The sequence below is a fragment of the Thamnophis elegans genome, chromosome 6, assembly GCF_009769535.1.
Source record: "Thamnophis elegans isolate rThaEle1 chromosome 6, rThaEle1.pri, whole genome shotgun sequence".
Classification (NCBI taxonomy): Eukaryota; Metazoa; Chordata; class Lepidosauria; order Squamata; family Colubridae; genus Thamnophis; species Thamnophis elegans.
This window is the reverse complement of record NC_045546.1, coordinates 24,779,980-24,799,677: the sequence shown is the minus strand read 5'-3', so window position 1 is coordinate 24,799,677 and position 19,698 is coordinate 24,779,980. Positions and strand designations below refer to the sequence as shown.

The 19,698-nt window shown below is 35.4% G+C and overlaps 2 protein-coding genes across 11 annotated transcripts in view; one reads left to right on the top strand and one right to left on the bottom strand.

Annotated features, from left to right (window-relative positions):
- Nucleotides 1-22: 22 nt before the first annotated feature.
- ZAR1L (zygote arrest 1 like) lies at nt 23-6,792 on the top strand. The gene is made up of 4 exons (XM_032219638.1): nt 23-1,698; nt 2,724-2,816; nt 3,300-3,374; nt 4,280-6,792. Exons 1-4 carry the CDS (start codon nt 994-996, stop codon nt 4,421-4,423), a joined length of 1,017 nt encoding a protein of 338 aa, XP_032075529.1. The 5' UTR covers nt 23-993; the 3' UTR covers nt 4,424-6,792.
- The window catches only part of FRY (FRY microtubule binding protein), a 200,830-nt gene continuing 186,697 nt past the window's right edge, over nt 5,566-19,698 (bottom strand). For 6 of the 10 annotated variants that reach the window (XM_032219636.1, XM_032219627.1, XM_032219629.1 and 3 more), the window contains 6 exons: nt 19,389-19,487; nt 18,804-18,887; nt 13,082-13,099; nt 10,954-11,064; nt 8,795-8,997; nt 5,566-7,998 (listed from right to left, as the gene is read on the bottom strand). In XM_032219636.1, coding sequence (XP_032075527.1) covers nt 7,740-7,998; nt 8,795-8,997; nt 10,954-11,064; nt 13,082-13,099; nt 18,804-18,887; nt 19,389-19,487 — 774 coding nt within the window. In that variant the 3' untranslated portion in view covers nt 5,566-7,739. The remainder of the gene's footprint in view (nt 7,999-8,794; nt 8,998-10,953; nt 11,065-13,081; nt 13,100-18,803; nt 18,888-19,388; nt 19,488-19,698) is intronic. The other 4 variants (XM_032219630.1, XM_032219631.1, XM_032219635.1 and 1 more) reach the window with 2 other exon arrangements.

Genomic DNA, 19,698 nt, shown 5'->3' with positions numbered 1-19,698 from the left:
AAGTTGGGACCTATATTTTCAACTTGATGGCCTCCACAATATGCCTCATCATTGTATGTTTTTAAAGCTTGTTTTAATTTAAACAGTTAAATATAAGTTAACATATTACTAACCAATGTCAATCATAAAATTCCACAAAGCCTATTAGAACATGCATATATTCCAGAAAAAGTGTTAAAATACACATGAAAGTAAACAAATCAATGCTACTTGAATTATGTTCACTTGTTTAAAAGATTAACAGAACCATCCAGAGTGGTTGGTGCTGAACAATCTAGCCAGGTTGCTTTCTGACAAATGTGGGATTAGTTGGATTGAGACAGAGGCCCCTTAGTTTTACTGCATTGAGTCAAATTGCCTGGATTCACAGAGCATATTGAATAATTTAACTCTTATTGTTTGGATTTCCATAGCGCACTAAATCACATTTTGACCAAGAGAACCAGTGCTGTTTGGGTAACTATGTTTGTAAAGACTATGGTGCTATATTGCAACTGGGCCAATATTAGTTATTGAATTGCATCTCCAAAATTCAGTTGATATCAATGTGTACTACCTTGGAGTAAATGTTTCCACTCCCTAATATTTTGGTACGACTTAATTTTCGGTAAAGTAACTCTTTATCTTCAAAGGATCTGCTGAATCCTGTTGTAGTTTCATCTTTCCGGTTGCAACCAACTCAATCCAACACCTGTCCGATCCAACATGAAGGGTTCTTGGTTGCAAACATTTAGGGGAAGCGCTTTATAAAAGCAAACTCACATTGTTGTTAGCGAGTCCAAAACCCCCCCGTTAACTCCGCACAACTCCGGTGCGTAAATTTCCAGCGTACTTTACGATCGGCGTATTCAGTGCAACTGTTCCTTAATTAAGGAAGAGGGTTTAATGCTTTTAGCCAGTAGTAATGAGCACTAATTGCAACCGACATTCCTAGGGCCGATAAAAGCGAGGGAGGCAGGAAGCGTCCCCTTAAACCAGGCTCTCTGTCCCGGCATGGAGCGTTTCGTTTATCCGCCTTACAGCGTTTATCAAAGTTATGGAAGCAGCTTTACTCCCAGCCACCACGTGGCCGCGAGGCTACCACCCAAGCAGAAGCAGCCGAGCTGGAAGCAAAGCAAGTGCAGCGGCATCTCCAATCCCTACCAAGGGGTGCTCACGGCCCCCTCCGCGACTCCTCAGGTGTCTTCGCCCGAGTATTTGGACACTTACAAGCGAGCGCAGCTAAAGGCGCTGCTATCGCACGTCAGCCCGGGCCTCAACCCGCGGCTCCGTAAAGGCAACACCAAAGAAGTGGGCGTCCAAGTGAACCCGAGGGCAGACGCTGCGGTGCAATGCTCGCTTGGATCCCGGCCGCTGCAGGCCGTCCGCCCTCAAAGCCCCACGGGCCGGCTCAGCCAGGAGCCGCCGCTCCCAGGCTTCTATTCGCCCGTGCTCGGTCGCCGCCTCTTCACTTTGCCCGAAGCGGCGGAGAACCCGAAGGCGCACCCCGAAGGGCCGGCTTCGTTTCAGTTCATCCAGGAATCCGAGGGAACGTTCGTAGAGAAGGCGGAGGGCGGTGCCGAAGAGAAGGCGGGAGCTGAGGACGAGGTGCCGGGGCATGCTGTCGGATACTCTGCCCAGCAGCAGGTCGCAAAAGGAGGCGAGGCTGAGGAAGGCGGGAGTCACCTCGACGAAGCGAGAAAAGGGACCACCTTCCAGGTGAGTGGCGCGGTGGTTTTCCCGCTGCGCTTGGTTGGAAATCCCTCCCGCCTCTGCCAGCCGCGCTTTGATGAAAGGTAGAAGGGAAGTTTTTTCCCTTCCGTCAGTGGCGGATTAAGGCTCCCTGGTGCTCTAAGCACTGACAAATCTTGGTGTCCCCCTCCTTTGTACATACTGTACAAATTTTCATTGGCTTTGTGGTGCCCGCTTTGGGCCTGGTGCCCTAAGGACGTGCTTAGTCTGCTTAATGTCTTCCGTGGAAGAACTTGGTGTTATCCGGATCCTGGCTTGCCTGGTTTAGCCTAGAGCAGGGTTGCCAAACTTCAGCGTCTTTAGGATGTGTTGACTTCAACTCCCAGAATTCCCCAGCCAGTTGGGAATTGAATTCTGTGAGTTAAGGTAATTGAGGTTGAGAAACGTTGCACTAGCCTCTTCTGCAAGGCCTGAAGTTTAAACAAGCCAGTCAACCTGTATGGTGAATGTGCGAATGCAGCCGGCATGTAATAATGTTTGTCACGTTTCTGCCTCCCTACCCCCACCCCGAACACAGGCATGGCTTAACAGTATATTCGCAAGAGATGTTGTGATTAAGAATTGTATAGAATCTGGTTAAATACAGACCCTTTTAAAATACTCCTGTGAATCTGGCTTTGGTTTTTTTTTTACTTTAGTACTTAGGTTTCTGTTAGTAGCCTTTCTCTCTGGGGTAGTACTGTAATTGTTATGTGGGGTAACTTTGCCGCTGAATAAGAAATGTGTATAATGGATATATATGGCTGTGGGAGTAGTACAAAACTGTATTTGGCCAGAAATAATTATCAATATTTGAAGAATGATTTTTTTTTCATGTTTGCAGAACAAGGTAAACATATGGGGAATGGGATTATTTTTTCCTCAAATTTCTGCATTTAAAAAGTGTGCTTTAAATGTTATTTTAGTTAATGACTTAAAATAAACGTTTATGATTTAACAATCTTGCAAAACAAATTTAATATTTACTGTTCATGAACAACTTTCCTTTGCAGTTCTTAGAACAGAAATATGGCTATTTCCATTGCAATGACTGTAAGACCAGATGGGAAAGTGCCTATGTATGGTGCATTTCTGGAACCAATAAGGTATGTTTAGGGGAACATTAGAAAAAATGTTACTGTTTAAGGTGTAAATTTCAGAAAAGATTCAATGTCTGGACTGCACAACTGTCTCAAACTTGTAGAATCTTTTTAGGCTCAGTTTTAATTGAACGAGAGGAGCAAACTAGAAGTGATGTTTTAGTGCAATGTTTATTTGTTAACTATAGTGACCAACTGCAAATGCTGGAAGCAGTATGTTGGTCCGCAATTCATGATATTCTTGTTCATTTTTTCTTAACATCAGTTATAAGTTACATTTTGATACACAAACTTTTTTTTTCCCTTTTGAGTTAAATTGTGCCATGTTAATAGGAAATCATAAAATGATCTGAGTAAGAACTTTTAATGTCTGTTTGGCACAATGAGTTTTGGTTCAGTTGTGCCTCAATGTATAATTTTTGGATGCTACATTTTAAAGATCCTCTGATCTGAGGCTCTCCCGTCTCAAATGTACCACTTTCATTTTAGGTATACTTTAAGCAGCTTTGTCGCAAGTGCCAAAAGAGCTTTAATCCCTATAAAGTAGAAGCAATTCAGTGCCATGTAAGTAAGACTCAATATTCAGCAACTTCTATTAACACATTAAAGTATCAGAATAAAAATTTTGGGTTTTTTTCTGGCTTAAAATTGCAGTTATTAAAGAACTATTTGATTAATATTGTAATATGCAATACAATTCTCTGAGACAAATTGACTTCCATAAGTAGTCTTCCTTTACCTCAACAAATAGTGGCAATAAATGTGGAACTTTGAAACTTCTCCTAGAAAGGATATCATTTCGCAGATTTTGGATACAATAGGCAGAATGTCAGGTCAGACTGCCTATGGAAATTGGAAGTTTGGTGCATATAAACTATAAGGCACGCACTTTTGAACTTAATAGACATTTGGGAAGAGTTAATGAATTTTCTTCCTCTGATGACTGTTCATCAAGTATGGATAATTCAGATGCTTTATTTCCGTGTTCTTCAAAGGTGTCAAACTCGTGGCATCACATCATCACATAATGTATCACTTTTTTCCTGTTTGCTAAAACGGGGTGGGGGTGGGAGTGGCCAGCGCATGATGCATCTGGCCCACGGGCTGTGAGTTTGACATCCCTGTACTTAATAACCAAACTAACCCGAGGAATTGGATAGAGAACTTCAGAGGATGATTGTTACTACACTATTAAAAATATAGGTTATGGCCATTTTTAAAACCTTTCTTAATTCTGGTTCAATATGGGTGTAGGGTGCTTATCCTTATGAAAGCATACCTTTGTTTAATGTTACTTGGCATCTGTGGCGCATTTGTGCGATAGGATTAACTTGTATCTTAGTCAATAGAATATTTTTCATCTTTTATAGTTCAAACATTTCTAGAAGATCACTAAGTATAATAACAAGAAAAATAAACTTTAGAATAGGTTTTGATTTCTTCTACTAATTAAAGTTTGTTATCCTAAGATCTGTTCAAAGACTCGCTGCTCCTGTCCCCAGAAAAAAAGGCACATTGACCTCAAGAGACCACACCGGCAAGAGCTATGTGGACGCTGTAAAGGCAAAAGATTATCTTGCGACAACACCTACAGCTTCAAATACATTGTTTGATCTGTGCAGTTTGTGTGCTGAGGTTGCATTTAGCTATGCATTTTGTTTCATAATATGGATTTGACTTTAGGATTCTGACTTGGCAATGGATAATGGACTAAAGATGTTTGTAATACTAAAATATATTTGTAATTTATCACTGTACTGCCTAATTAATAAAACTTAAATTCTAATTAAACTTATTTTCTTTGATCATTAAAAAGAGATGGGAAAGCTGACACGCTTTCTAGAAAAGGTGGAAAAGATTAAATCTTGCAAACAATACTATATTCCTGCAATCTTTTTGTAGAAACAGTGATACTGAATATTCTGAATATAAATGAACATATTGAAGTTTGATAAAGATTGAGCAGTTTACTTTCATGTCTACTATGGCATTCTATAAAGACACATGAAATTAAGTTAAATCACTGAAGGAAAATAGAATATGGAATAGAATTATATCAGGGGTAACAATCATTAAATGGAATATAAAGCACAGTAGTCTTCCTGAATCATCAGATGGCCTGTCTATCTTGTTGAAATTAAACGGAAAAATCCCTAAGCATATTAATGTTTAAACTTACTTAGGTATTTTGTATTAATAATGTAGGACAAAGTCAGATTGCTAAAATACTACTTTGAATTTTTGGCGCATGTTAAATTACGTTAGCACTTTTGTTCTAGGAGGGACATTACTCTCAAAACTAATTGGCAAGAATGACTGATTTGGCCTATATTAGAAGAGGTGCATACTGAATTTCATAGCACTGTAGATATGCAATTTCAAGCCAATGTCAAAACAGGAAGAATTTGATAAGATTTGGCCATTCTTCATAGGCAATTGAGATTTTCATATCTATTTCGTATACTAATAAAAAAAAGTAACCTGAATAGTTGCATGCATAATGAGTTTACCCCCATTTCTGTTGCATTTTAGCAAGGAGATGTGGAAACATGATTAAATGAAGCTTCCATCTTATTTTCAGTGGTTTCGGATGATAAAAATAGAAAAACACATGTTCTGAAGTTGCAAATGGAGTTCAATTAAGCATGATTATGATAGCTATGCACACAACGTGTTGACATTTCATTTCAAAAAATGGTTTAAGCCTGTGCTATACAAGAGTTGGTAAGTAGCATAATGAAGAAGAAACATGAACTTCATCCATTCAATTATATTAGGTTTACTAACACTCAGAAACATCTGTTAATCTCTTACAAAGCATTCCTCTAAAGAGAATAGTAACTAAATGAGTAGGGCAGCACTCAAGTCACACCGTGAAAGAGGCACTTCATGTTAGCTTTCATGAGGGTTAGCTGACACGGACTTGCCACACAAGATTATAAGCAATAATTTTATATTCCATTAATACTCCCCAAATTCATATGATTATGGTAGTAGGCCTTAATCACTAAGCATAAAGCTCGTCTCTTCCAACTCAATATGGAAAAGGAAACCAAGATATATACCTAGCAAATGTTGATTTTATAGTCTGAATGTGAGATACATTATTTTAATCCCTGTTTGAATCATTTTTAGGAAACAAAATTTTAAATTGGCTTCTATAATAAAGGTAGCACAATCCAACAGGAAGAGGTTCACACCTTTAGAGCCCATCTGCTCAATTCTGGTGTTACAGAATAAGTACACTTAAATTTTGCATAACATAATATATTTCGTACAGCTTGATTTTTCCATTACAATTCAAACTAACGCCTTGCTTCTCATATATATGCTCAAATTACTATTTTGAGGAAGGGAGAACAGAGAAGCCTATCAATTTTCACATATTCCCAGAAGCCTTTTCAGCCTGGTTCCTTTCCCACTTGTTTGGACTGTAAGTCCCAGAATTCCAGTATATTCTCTAGTTAGAAATTCTGGTATTAGTGGTCCCAACATCTCTGGAAGACGCCAGATTGACAAAGTTTACCTAGAGAGAACTGGTTCAGCAAGAATACATTAAATTTAAGGGACTTTGTTCAATTTATATCAATTTGTGCAGGTTAATGTTTGGATGCATAGTGAGCACATAAAAGTTGGACTAATTTACATGTTGATTCAAGCCCAACTGAAAAATAACCTGATTTCAAAATATTCTTATAGAATTGTTTCCATATATATTATAACATAAACTCATTACAATTTAATACATTTACACGCTAATGTGTATGTATATACATATATGTATGTTTGCATGTATGTACACATACACATATATAGTCTTTTATACTTGAGATCTGTAATGATCAAAATATTAAAACAAAATTCACAAAAACCTTTAAATGTATTTACAGGGTGAATAAGCGACACACATAATGTTGGAATAAAAGTGTCTCAAATGTGCAATAACTTACATGCACTTATTTTAACTCTTTACAGCAGTAAGTGCAAACAAAAAATTGCCAGAAAACAGGAACATATATTACTAATAAGCAACCCCCCCACTTGAAAATAGAAAGTAAATCTGATCTGTATTTAATAATTTCAATGTTAAAATCCAAATATACATTAAAATTAAAAGATGCATGTACCAGTTCAAAAGAACTTAAATCAGACGTGATATTTTTCTACAAAATGACAACTTATGTCAGACCAGAATTCTTAATATAAATATACATAAAAGCAACTCTCTAGTAAAAAGCAGCCAAAATCTTTTTTTAAAAAAACTTCGTCCATTCATAGGTACTTGGGTCTTAATAACAGACCTCTTGAAATAGGATCGAGTACCTTCCAAGACAGTAGCCTAGCAACATCAACAAATGTACTTCATAGCAGCTTATTTTTTTCTCTAGTTAGAAGATACAGTAATCATATTTACATACAGTGCACATTTGTAGTCCTTTACAACAACTTTCATATGCAGAGGCTCTCAGCTTTTGCAGTGACAGTCTCAGTATCCTGTCACTAGCTTCATTCTGCCTGTTTTTAATAACTTGGTCAAAGGAATAAATGTACAAAACTAAAAAAAAAAATCCTCAAGTGAAGGAGAGATTGCACTTTTGATATCTAAAACTATTTTCTAGAAAGGAAGTCTTGCTCAGTGTAGTAGTCTTTGGTATGTAAGGAAGTCACTTCTTCAGTAGTGAATTGCAGTTGCCCTGTGAAAGTCATTTGGGTGTGTAGTTCAGAACAAAGGATTTGATGCTACCTTTGTCCTTATATTATGACTGCACTCTGAAAACACTGCCCAACTTTTCTTGGAAAATATTGTAAAAGTAACAAGATTGAGTATGACTTGGCCAACTCTTTCTAAAGCTGAAAATGCACTGAACCATCTCATCCCAGCATGGAAGCAATCCCAGCCTGAAAGAGGTAGGGGGCACCAGACTTTTGTCAGAGGCTCGTGCCAGAAACACTGGGATCTGGAAGAAAAGAATTGATCACTCGGTAGCTTTGAGCTCGCCGGATCATGTCCCTGATTTCTATGTTCAACTCCATCAGTTTCGTACAGATTTCGGTCAGGCTTTGGTTAGAGCCTACCAATGCATAAGTACCAGATTGCCCTAATGTTTGGTGCCGGAAGTAAATATTCAGTAGAGTCTGGACTTCATCATCGGAACTGCTTCCAAAAATGTCATTCGGCCATAAATTCCTGCAATGAAACAAAAATATAGGATATGCTACTGAAATGCTGTTTAATGCAAATGGAATCTCATTTCTTTATTTCTGTGGCTATACAATGTAAAAAGGTATAAAAAAAAACAGTGTTATGGATATCACAAAATGAAAAGAAAAAAACCTTCAAGTGCAAAGGTATTAATTACAATATGTACTGCAATGCATTTAAGAGGATTCTTCTTCAAGGTTTGTCCCTCTCTTTTGAAGGAAGAGAAGAAGCTTCATCATTAGCTAGTAACTTTAAAACTCCTGGCTTTTTGTATAAAGCAGGTTCTTGCTTGACCCATTGGGTTTTACAAGCTAATGCTTCTGACAAAGCAAACAGATATGCTGGTGGGGTTTGCTTTGCTTTTAGTACTATCTCATGTATATCTTCCATGCAAAAGCAGCTTGAAAACCAAGCCATAGATAGTTTAGTGGACAAAACCAGTATGTTCACCACTAAACTGGCAATACTAGAACTTTATTCCTTTCAACATACAAAACTTAATTTGTGATCAAGACAGGTTTTTTTTTTCATTTCAATACAGAACCTTCATTTCTCTAAGCAAGGGAAATTGATAATAGACTGTATTCCAAAATTAAGGGAGCACGGTACCTTTTAATTATTTCTCATTTATTAGATTGAAATGAGTCCCTTTAATCTGGATCCATCTATATGCATTCAGCAATCACATTCAGTATTATTCAGTAAAAACATACAGTATTTGATAGCTGCTCTTCAGAGAAAATAGGAAAATATAATACAGTAGCCATCTATTCCAACGTACCTGCATTCTCTTATTTGGTGTAGAGCTTTTCCAAGTTCATTGTTTTTCAGACACTCTAACATAAATTGAATAGCTATTTCTGTAGAAGTGAACATGGGTTCAGAGGTACCACTTTCTATAATCGATGGATCGAGTGCAATGGCAGCACTAGCTTCCTTAAGGTTTTTCTTTAACTCGCTCAGTTCTCGTGACATATTTATCAGCTGTGGAAAGAAAAAAAACCACAATCATTTTCACCAATGCACATTTTTTTCCTCCCATATAAAAGATATCAAATTCAATGACAGGTGAATTATTTAAATTAAGAGGAACAATATCCATATGAAAATTAATTTAATAATTTATGCATTGAAATATATATTTGGTACATCTTGTCCCGATTTTAAAACCAGGGGAGGAATATAGGATATTTAACAAGTTAAAGAATATCGTAAAATCATCCTTACTTTAAAAAAATGTGATATTAATTAAAATAAAATTTTATTTACCCCATTAAGCTCAATCAAATATTTGAATATGAATCCAACTTTATGGATTTATTAAGATTTTTAAAAAAACCAAAATCAATGCTCTAAGTATTTAATCATGCATTTAATGGGGTGGACTCTGCTTAGCTCCATGACTTCTGGATCATGAATCCCAGATAACACAGTATTATTACCCTTGTATTTTTAACCTTCTTTATATAGCCCACCCTCTATAAATTGAGGTGGGGAAAACTGTGTCAACAATTTTTAAAAATCTGAAAGATCTCATGAGTTTATTAAAGACATCAAACTTCACTTTCCCTTCTTTTTAAAATCAAGGTGGGACAGGTGTTCGCTTTATGATTTCATGAAAGCCAATTATAACAATATGTTATTGTAGACTGCAGCTTACGGCTGCAATGATAGATCACTTGAGTCCATTGATATCAGTACTTTAAATTTAAAAAGCTGTATTGAGATGATTTCAATTTAAACATCAATTCCTTGATGTTTGAAGTCAAGGCATCATCAGCAATTCTTACCTGCAGGTTATATTTTACACTTCTGGGTGGCTAGGTTCTGCTTCATTTTGGACAAAAAATAGAGCAAGAATACCAATTCCAAGGAAAATAATACTATTATTCTGTCACGAAAAGTAGATTCTACCATTTCAAAATTTCATGATAAGCTAATTATAACTTGAATAATAAATATATAGCAATAGCACTTAGACTTTTAAAGCGCTTCTAGTGCTTTTACAGCCCTCTCTAAGCTGTTTCCAGAGTCAGCATATTGCCCCCAACAATCTGGATCCTCATTTTACCCATCTAGGAAGGAAGGAAGGCTGAGTCAACCTTGAGCTGGTTAGATTTGAACCGTGGAACTGCAGCTAGCAGTCAGCTGAAGTAGCCTGCAGTACTGCACTCCAACCACCATGCCACCTCACATTTAAATAAGCTATGCTTTTTAAAAACCATGCCCCAAGCCTATTTAAGAGTAGCTCCCTATATTCTTCATGCAGCTTACTGCAATACTATAGTTTCAGTATTAAAATTGGGGTAGGGGAAGTCTTTTCTCAGCCATGAAATTCAACTGAGGAATATTACATTAGCCACTTTTTGCTAATATTTTATTTAACATTCCTGTGGGGGAAATATGAGGTGTAGAGACTGTTGTGCATACCAACTTTAGCTCTTTCTCTCTCTCTGTATAAAAGAGAAGCAAAATGTATATGTAAAAAAATATTGAAACGTTTTCTTAAAATGAGACATTTTCATAAAATAAAATGCTCTAAAGTTTTCTACATTTATAATTTTAAAAGACAATGCTAAATATACAATCTGCAAACCACAATGTGCTGAGGGGCCAATAAAAATATAAGAGTGTGATTGGCACCAGAATTTTCCCATGATTCTGTGATAGGAAATGTGTAGAAAAATTCTAGGGTAGGCATTACACAGTTAAAAAACTGGGGGTGGGGTGGATGGAGCAAAAAAGAATAATTAATTCTACTCCTATTAACTTTTCATAATTATTCCTTCCATTATGATTCTTGTCCACCAAAATTTAAATGTTCATTACCAACCACTTAAAATTCACTTGATCTGGTGCAAGAAATAAATATTAATCAGAAGAATACAGCAGTTATTCCAGGAAAAGATTCTTCTGTTTTTTTCTTTTCTTGTTACATACCTCTGGCATTGTACTAACTTCATGCACTTGTCCGATGAGTTTACAGTATGACTGAAAAAGTAACAATAACTGGAAGTGCAGCTTATATAATCTCTGACACAGTTCCAATTGCTAAAAAATAATAATAGTAGAAGAGAGTTACAAGGTGACAGCTTGGATTTTTCCATAAGGTGCTTTGCAACAGAAACTAAGAATCAGGAGTTACAAAACAATATGAAGCTATTATGAGTATCTAATGCTATTTCTACATCATTTGTTTTAATGTTTCTTTAGGCTGATGATGAGTTAAGCAGCAGAGCTGCTAAAATATAAGCCTCTATATCAGTTATTCCTGATATAATTTTTTCCACTGCCATGAACACAGTTGCAAGCCATTCTTTCTTATTCCCAAGCAATATGGAGTTAATAATGATGATCTATCTTATAGGACTTGAAATGCTGAGTCTTATTAAACTCTATGATGCAGAATCTCTTCATACATCATTTATTTTTATTAAGCTAACATTATCAGAATGACTTTAACATTTCATCTATTTTATCTCAATACAGTGTGCATTCCTTTTACAAATTAATTGTGACAAGAAATGTAAGAACCAGCAAGTTGTACTTTTACTTCAAGTAGTATCATAAACTACATTCTGGGATTGTAAACTATAATTTATTGTGATAGGAAACAGATAAATGCCTCTATATTCTCCCTTTTCTTCTCCCATATGTCCATGCAAAGAAATTTCAAGCCTTTTCTTCCATTTTTATTAATTTTATTTTACTGCTTTGTGTTCGGTCAAAATAATTGTGGCTAATCTTATCTATGTTTTGTTCAAACAACAGAATTTCAAAGCATGGGTTATGAAATTAGGTTATTATAAAAATTCTTATGAAAAAACTATAGTTTAGACATAATTGTTACGGGGTGAAATTTTCAGTTTCCCAGTGGCAGAGCTGATAGTTGATTTCATTGCAAAATCACTTGGTTCATTGTGAAATGGCACAATGGATTCTGGGGTCGTAATTCATTCATAGTTTCATGGAATGACTGACCCCTTGAATAAATAAATAAATTATGGACTCAGATATTCGGAATAGGTAAATAATTTTTATGGGAACTCTTGTTAAATTGAGCCAAATAAATTAAAATTAAAAGATTTTCTCTATATTTGTTGCATGGTTTACGTATGTTCATGATAATTCCCTAACTTTAAAAATTATAGCAGCTGTTCCTTAAAATTTTCATTTATCTAGAACATTTTATTTTCATTGAAAGCCTTCAGGATCACCACATAAACCAAAAACCTGAAACTCTGGAACTGTAATATTAGAATTATTGTTGTTGTTGTTTCACTAGCCTTCTCTCTTGAAATCTTATGAACATGGTGTAAGAAAGCCAAAATCTTGGGAGAATTTGATGGTATTGTATGATCTGGACCCAGTTTTATTTTGGAGCCCACTCGAAGAAGTACTTATACTAGGAATTATTGCCCTATAGCTTTTGTAAGTGATTGCAAATGACTACTTTAAATTCTGAAACTCAGTTACTTAATGTCATATCAATCCATGTGGTTGTAGATTATCATTTGTTACTAGATGATAACTCAGTATAACAGTAGCCACTTAAAAGCAGTTGAATTCCTCTCTTGCATTATGAACACATATAGTGAATTTGTAACTGATAACTAGATATCTGGTCTTTGAGAGAAATGACCAATTCAGGCTACAAATAACAGTCCTCTCCTATGAAATAATAATGGAGCTAGTTTGCTACAGTGATGGCTGATGAGATCAGGAAACAAGTCACTTTCTTTAATAAAATATTCTATTAGTTTGATTTATTTATAAGAGAAGCAACTGAGTGCCGTGATAATTAAAGAAGGCTAATATACTCTCAAATAAAATTCATATAATAATTGGAGTTAAATGTGACATGATCAGAATTTATAAACAAAGAAAGCTCCCTTCAAGGAACCTGGGAAACTGTACAGTAAAATAAAATAAAAACAAATGATTTAATAACAATGATTGTACACTGAATAAATAAGAAAGTGAAAAGGGAGAAACATGCTAAGAGTTAAAACAGTGTATTAGTCCATATTTTAATGGACAAAGAATATGAAAAGAATGTTTAACTTACTGCAAGAGATTCCATTTGCTACACAGCAAGCATGGCACAGGAAAAAGGAAAGGAAAGAAAGTAAAGTGTCAGTGTAATGCATGCAACTGGAAAAGCACAGCCATTCCTACTACTCTCTTACTACAATTAGCAGAGCTTATTTTGAATTGCTAAAGTGATTCAGGATGTATCAAGTACACAACATGCATGGCTCAGAAATCTTAATCATAATTGTAAAATCAATAGTTGCAATTCTCTTATAGAGCAGAGTGATCTGAAAGAAAAATAAATCAAATCCCATAATAAGATAGTTTGTATTAGAATTGGCCAAATAATATAATATAATAATATAAATCACTAGCTTGTGATTTCCAAAATTTTCATCAGCAAGATGCAACAGACTGGAGGGAAAAGGTCACAAAAACAGGACATTGGAATATTGGAATTATGAAGTCTATGTTTTCATAATCTTAAAATTTCTATTTTAAGAAATTTTTAAAAAGCTGTGGATGCAAATTGATTAGGCTCTTTTAGTATCATGCAGGTTTCAAACAATATTTAGGCGGGTTGAGGTAAGCAAACATATAAGGTAAGCAGGATTGTCCCATTTTTGAAATAGGAGATCAGGTCCAAGTTATTTATAGTATATTCACTGTCCGATTTTTAACAGCATGCTCTGCCACCTACTTATTACAGTTTAGGAGGCGATTTAAAGCTCCCTCATGTTTTTAGATTATCTTTTTTTAAAGATGGTGATTATATGATTTTTTAAAGTAGATTTTCTGTATGTTGTAATCCTTTTGGAACAATGACAGAATATGCAGCATATACCTTTCTAAAAAGAAAATAAAAAGAAATACCCCCCCCCCATCTCATCTATATTGTGCTTAAAAGATTCTCTAAAATTTATGTACAATTTTGTACTTGCTGATTCTGGTAAAAATCCTCATGTGTGCTATAGATGTTAACTATAGTTAACCTGTTTCCGAAAGCCATTTGTAAATTAAGCTATCATTTTAGTGTATTGAGATCTTTAAAATATAACGTATGATAGGAATATTTTCTTACAATAGCTGAGAAATTAAATTGCCCATAGCATTCAAACTGCTGACAAAACTATCAATATTTGCGCTAGAACATGTTATATCCAACCTGAATATGAAAGATTATGATTCTGTGAATCATGAGCCTGTATAATATTTCTTGTTCCTAATAAAAATAGCACCAGTCACTTATTTCAAGAAAGCTCTTTTTCAAACATCTACTCAACTGTAAATAAGGAATACAATATGTGTGAACAATCTACTCTGGGACCATCTTTCCTAGATCAGTGACTCTAATGTCCAATGCCATATTGACCATCAAATAGGACCAGCACTCTATTACTGTAAGAAATGGAGAAAGAGAACACCCTACCAAGCAAACATTTCTGAAGCTTTGTAGAAAAAAACTAAGGAACTGAAAGATGATTGCTCCTCCAACGATCTCCTGCTTCAGTGATTTTCTCTTGCTATATATGCACTTCAAATCATAATTAATTTGCCATGGAAAGTAATGTTAAGAAATGCAGCATTTATATCTATACAATCTAGCTAAAACTGAAGCATTTGGATATATTTTGATGATAATGATAGGACACAAATCCCAAAATGTATGAGTTTATATACCCAGAAGTACAAAAACATTAAAAATAACATTAAAATGTCATTTTTATTATTAAACTTTTATCTCACTTTTTCATGTATGACTAAGGCAATGAACTTACCTAATTATTATGACTAAAACAGCTATTACGTTTACTAATATTATACTAAATTATGATGATGACACTTGAACCTCCAGAAGTTGTCAAAACCTATTATTTTTCACTTAGACATTAATACACCATTTTTAAATTATGTTGCATTACAAATAAAATATGTAATTCTACCACTGCCTACATCCTTCATTGGATAAAAACAATGAATTTTTGGCATTTAAAAGGTTTTTCTTAGTAGTATCTCCAGTTGCACCACATATGGGTAACCTTGACTTACAACCATTAATTTAGCAGTCTTTTGAAGTTAAAATGGCACTGAAAAAAGTGACATGACCGTTTTTCACAATTATAGCTGTTTCAGTATGCCTTAGTCATGTGATCAAAATTCAGTCGCTTGGCAACTCACATGTATTTAGGGTAGTTGTAGCACCTTGAGGTCATGTGATCACCTTTGCACCAAGCAAAGTCAATGGGAAAACCAGATTCACTTAAAGACCATGCAACTTAACAACTGCAGTGATTCACTTAACAACAATATCTTGTAAAATGGGTCAAAACTCAATTAACAATTATTTGCTTAGCAACAGAAATTTTGGGCTCAATTGTGGTCGTATGTCAAGGACTACTTGTACAAATTTGTGTTAAATCTCATGCCTTCAAGGTTTGACTATTTTTCCTTACTTAGCCTTTTCTTTATGGCCACCCTGCTTCCCTAGCCAGAATGAACCAATACAACTGTTTGCTGTACAGCATGAAAAATGAATAAAATAATATTGATTTTAAATTACTCAGCAGTATCCTGAAATATCCTAAAGCGGCATATTTGACTGAAAGTTGCCTTGCTGTACAATATTATATAAAAGCACAGCTTAGCATCAGACAAAGTTGTTAGCTGAAATCCACTATAGACAATTATTGGTGAATTAATCATAATGTACTTAATATAGGAAACATTACAGTTTAAGCATTTATTGCTTTAGTTGATACATATAAAAAGTCTTTCCTGTAAAATGCCATTTAACTAGTTCGGTCTGGTTTGGTAAACTAAACATGAAGTCAGATGTGACCCGACAAATGCGCGCCCGACAACAGCGCGCCGACAAAACTGCGGTGATAAAACTGCGATGTTGACAGCGTGCCGACGAATGAGCACAGAAGCGCGCCAACGAAAGAGCACTGACAGAAGCGCCATTATGGTTAAGGTAAGGGTTAGGGTAAGGGTAAGGGTTACATTTAGGTTTAGGGTTAGGTTCAGGGTTAGGTTTAGGGTTAGGTTAGGGTTAGGTTTAGGGTTACCTTTAGGGTTAGGTTTAGAGCGCGCTTCTGTCGACGCGCTGTTGTCGGTGCGCTTCTGTGCTCATTCGTCAGCACAATTTCGAACTCGCGCTTTTCTCCCCGCGGTTATGTTGGTGCGCTTTTGTCAAGCGTGTATTTGTCGGTGAACCGTCAGATAGAAAGGGATGTGAGATCTGACAGATTTTTGTCAGAGTTTGTCTTATAACCAATATCCCAATTTTTTGCATGACTTGGGGTACCCTCTGAATATTTAATTTAACTAATATAATAATCAGGCAACATATCATCTTCTTTGAATTACTCAATGTAAATGAATGAACACATTCTAATAATGTAATCTTGTCTCCAGAGAGGACACAAAATATAGCCCTGGAATGCTGCTTTGGTCTGTGAATTAAAATATATTGTCATTTAGATGGAAAAAGGCAGCAGAAATTCAGTTTTAATTACATTAGATAGATTTGGTTAGAAAACCCCCTGATTTGGGGCAAATGGACTTGGTCACTGCCAGGCTATATAAAGCTTATGGCATGCCAGGACAAACCAATAGATCATTAATAAATGCTTTTTCACTAAAATAATTATCACTGGCTAAATTCTATGAGGGTTGGAAACTAAAAACCTCATTATCTCGGAAAGATAAACATGCCGATGAAAAGTTAAAGCTGAACATTCTCTAATTCCACAAACACAAATAAGGACAAAGGTTTACTTTCTCTTTCTTATTTTATGCATATGGCCAAAAACTGTGGGAGGAGACCCAGTGCAAAGAGAGAAAACTGATTATGTGGGAAAGTAAAAACAAATATTTTTAGCACTGACTAAACCAATAACACAGGTACATTATGACAGAAGTGAAGTTGAAAGAGTAATCTGCAAATAAATCAAGAAATCAAAAGCTATCAAAATCTTCAAAACTTTACAGGGGGAAAATACATTCAAGCTACATGTTGACCTTTGTAACATTATCTGCAATCTCTAGATCCTGGGAATAAGCTATTTTTTTCAGTTATGGCAGATATGCTGCCTTCATTCATAATTCTTCTCAATTCTATTGCTTCAAAGAAGCTGAAGTGAAATTCATCTCCAAGCATTTTGCAAAGAAACTGTCCTATGTTGAGACTAGGAGTGCAATAGGCCATAAGTACTGAGTACTGCTTTGCTTTCTATGCATTGCAAAGAAATACATAAATGCAGAATATATTGTTCAGCCCATCACTCTGAACATGGTATGTTCCCAGTGACTAGTGTATTATTCAGCACTGGATTCACACAAAGACATTAGAATTAACAGTCCATTAACATTAAAATATGTCTTCAATGTTGATTTAAGAGCTTCTTAAACAGGAACATATTAATAGGCCAGAAGAGAAGAGGATGTTATGTCCTATTCCAAGTGGATCAAGTAAAAGTAACTGATTTGCATCACAGAATCACAAGGTTGGAGAGGACCTTGGTAGACTAGGTATGACAGGAATGATGAAATCCTTTGTTTATTATTCATATCTATTTATGTGATAAGTTAGCAGGCATGATCAAACTAGTACTCCCTATTTTCTGGTATGGTACTTACATTATCTGAACATTTCTTTTTAAGTTTATGTGGTTATTTTCAAACTAATAGTGGATTTTAATTCCAGCTAGAGGATTAAACTGCTCAGAGTTGGCAGGCTGGCCTATAAGGCCTTAAACATAATATATACGTACTTAAACAAATTAGGCCATTTATTCCACCTCTTTCCCAAAGTGAATGTAAGCCGAAGTTCTAGATCATCCTTTCATGCTTTTTCAAGTGCTTTTGACTTGAAGGCAAAAAGATGCTTTTGCAGTAAATGAATAATCCTGGAAAAGGCATAGCTACTTTAAGGAGTTACGGACCAATGCTACTATATTCACTTCAAAGTCATTTTTTGCCTTCTGGTCCAAAGTGTGACATAACCCTATCACTAATACATATCTATTTTCTGATTAGATAGCAATGATGTGCAAAATGTTCAAGGGGTTGTTTGCAAAGTCATTAAAGTCGAGGCAGCTTTGAATGGGCTTTCCTGTGTCACCTCTGAGTGCAGGAGCAGGCACAGGCCTTTTGTTGCTAATCTCTATACTGTATATGTACGTGAACAACCTGAAAAAGCCTTTGAAGAGCTGGAGGATGGCTGTTGGAAGACAACCTTCTTCTGGTGGAGGAGGCTGGCCCATTTGAAGATTCCCTTCAAATCCATGCACAGACTTATTAGAAGCATTCTCCCCACAGTTTCTTGGGTGAGAAGCAAAAAGGTCTTTAAAAAAAATCAGAAAGTCCTGTTGCCTCTTTAAAAAGCACCTTTGGGATAACCATGACTTGGATGACTGAAAATTTCCATAGAAATGCCTGTTTCTTTTTCCATTATTGATTGGCATTTGATTGAAATGGGAGGCCACAGCAATTAAATTAATAAATTTCCATGATTTTTAGATATGTACATGTACTTTGACATACTGATGGGGATTTGAAGGGAGAAGGGATTTTTCAATGTTCAAACAAACATGGGAATATAAACCTCTCTTCAGCATATATAAGAATAATTCAGAATCTGCTTATATTAAGTTTCATAGTTGCTATGGTATTAGACTGAAATTGAAATCAATACAAGGCACACAAAGATCTTCCTCCAGAAACACCATCATATAACCCGAATTTTTTATTACCTTTTCTTCTGAATCTCCTGGCTGACAAGTGATAACCCCATCTCTTGAACCCCCTGAAAAAGTTGCCTTGCAGTTTGCCAGCCACTGTTTGTAAAAAACAATATATATGTATATATGTGTGTACATACATACATACACAAACACACCCAACACATATTTATATAGGCATTAGCACAGAAGACATACACTTTCAGTTTTTCAAAAATCATGCTTTTGAGATAATATATATTTTACTGAATTTCTAAATATTTTCTGGAATAAATCTAAGAAAGGATGCATTACAGTACTGAATATAAAATTCTTGAATGAAAATGTAGTAGATACTACACTGTAACTTAATCAAATTTAATCACATTATGATAACTCCAATCCCTAAAGTCTTGTTTACTTCCTAAAATGTTTTAAGTTTTTTAAATTAAAATCTTTAACATACAGTATATTCTGAGAATAATGAATATACATCAGCATTAACTAGCTCTGTGTTCTCCAAAAAATGGTTTACTGATGAACTAAATTTCCTTTCAGATTTTATATTTAAAAGTAAGACAAAATCAACATAAGACAAAACATAACGATCATGCTTACAGAAAGTGTTGCTTCTTTTCTGTTATTATATGTATCCAAGTATTCTTGTAGTTCTAAGACACTAAACTTTAATTTCTCTAGAAGCCCACAAGAGAGAAGCTGGAAAAAAATAAAGATGCTTCAGTGAACATTGTTTCTTTCAAAGACTGGTAAAAATTGCTCTCATTGAGTAATGAAAATCAGCAGGGACGATCCCATAAGAATTAAACTCTGGAATGGTCATGAAGAATGGCTTTGTCTGAGGCACAATGCTTCATGTGAGATCAGATGTTGCAGAGAAACTCTCTGGTCTAGCTCAGGCCTGTTAAAC

Bases quoted from the DNA above. Each gene is read 5' to 3' on its own strand.
- ZAR1L (XM_032219638.1), top strand. From the start codon at position 994: ATGGAGCGTTTCGTTTATCCGCCTTACAGCGTTTATCAAAGTTATGGA. The intron at 1,699-2,723 runs GTGAGTGGCGCG...TTTCCTTTGCAG, and splicing joins GAAAAGGGACCACCTTCCAG to TTCTTAGAACAGAAATATGG. The intron at 3,375-4,279 runs GTAAGTAAGACT...TGTTATCCTAAG, and splicing joins TAGAAGCAATTCAGTGCCAT to ATCTGTTCAAAGACTCGCTG.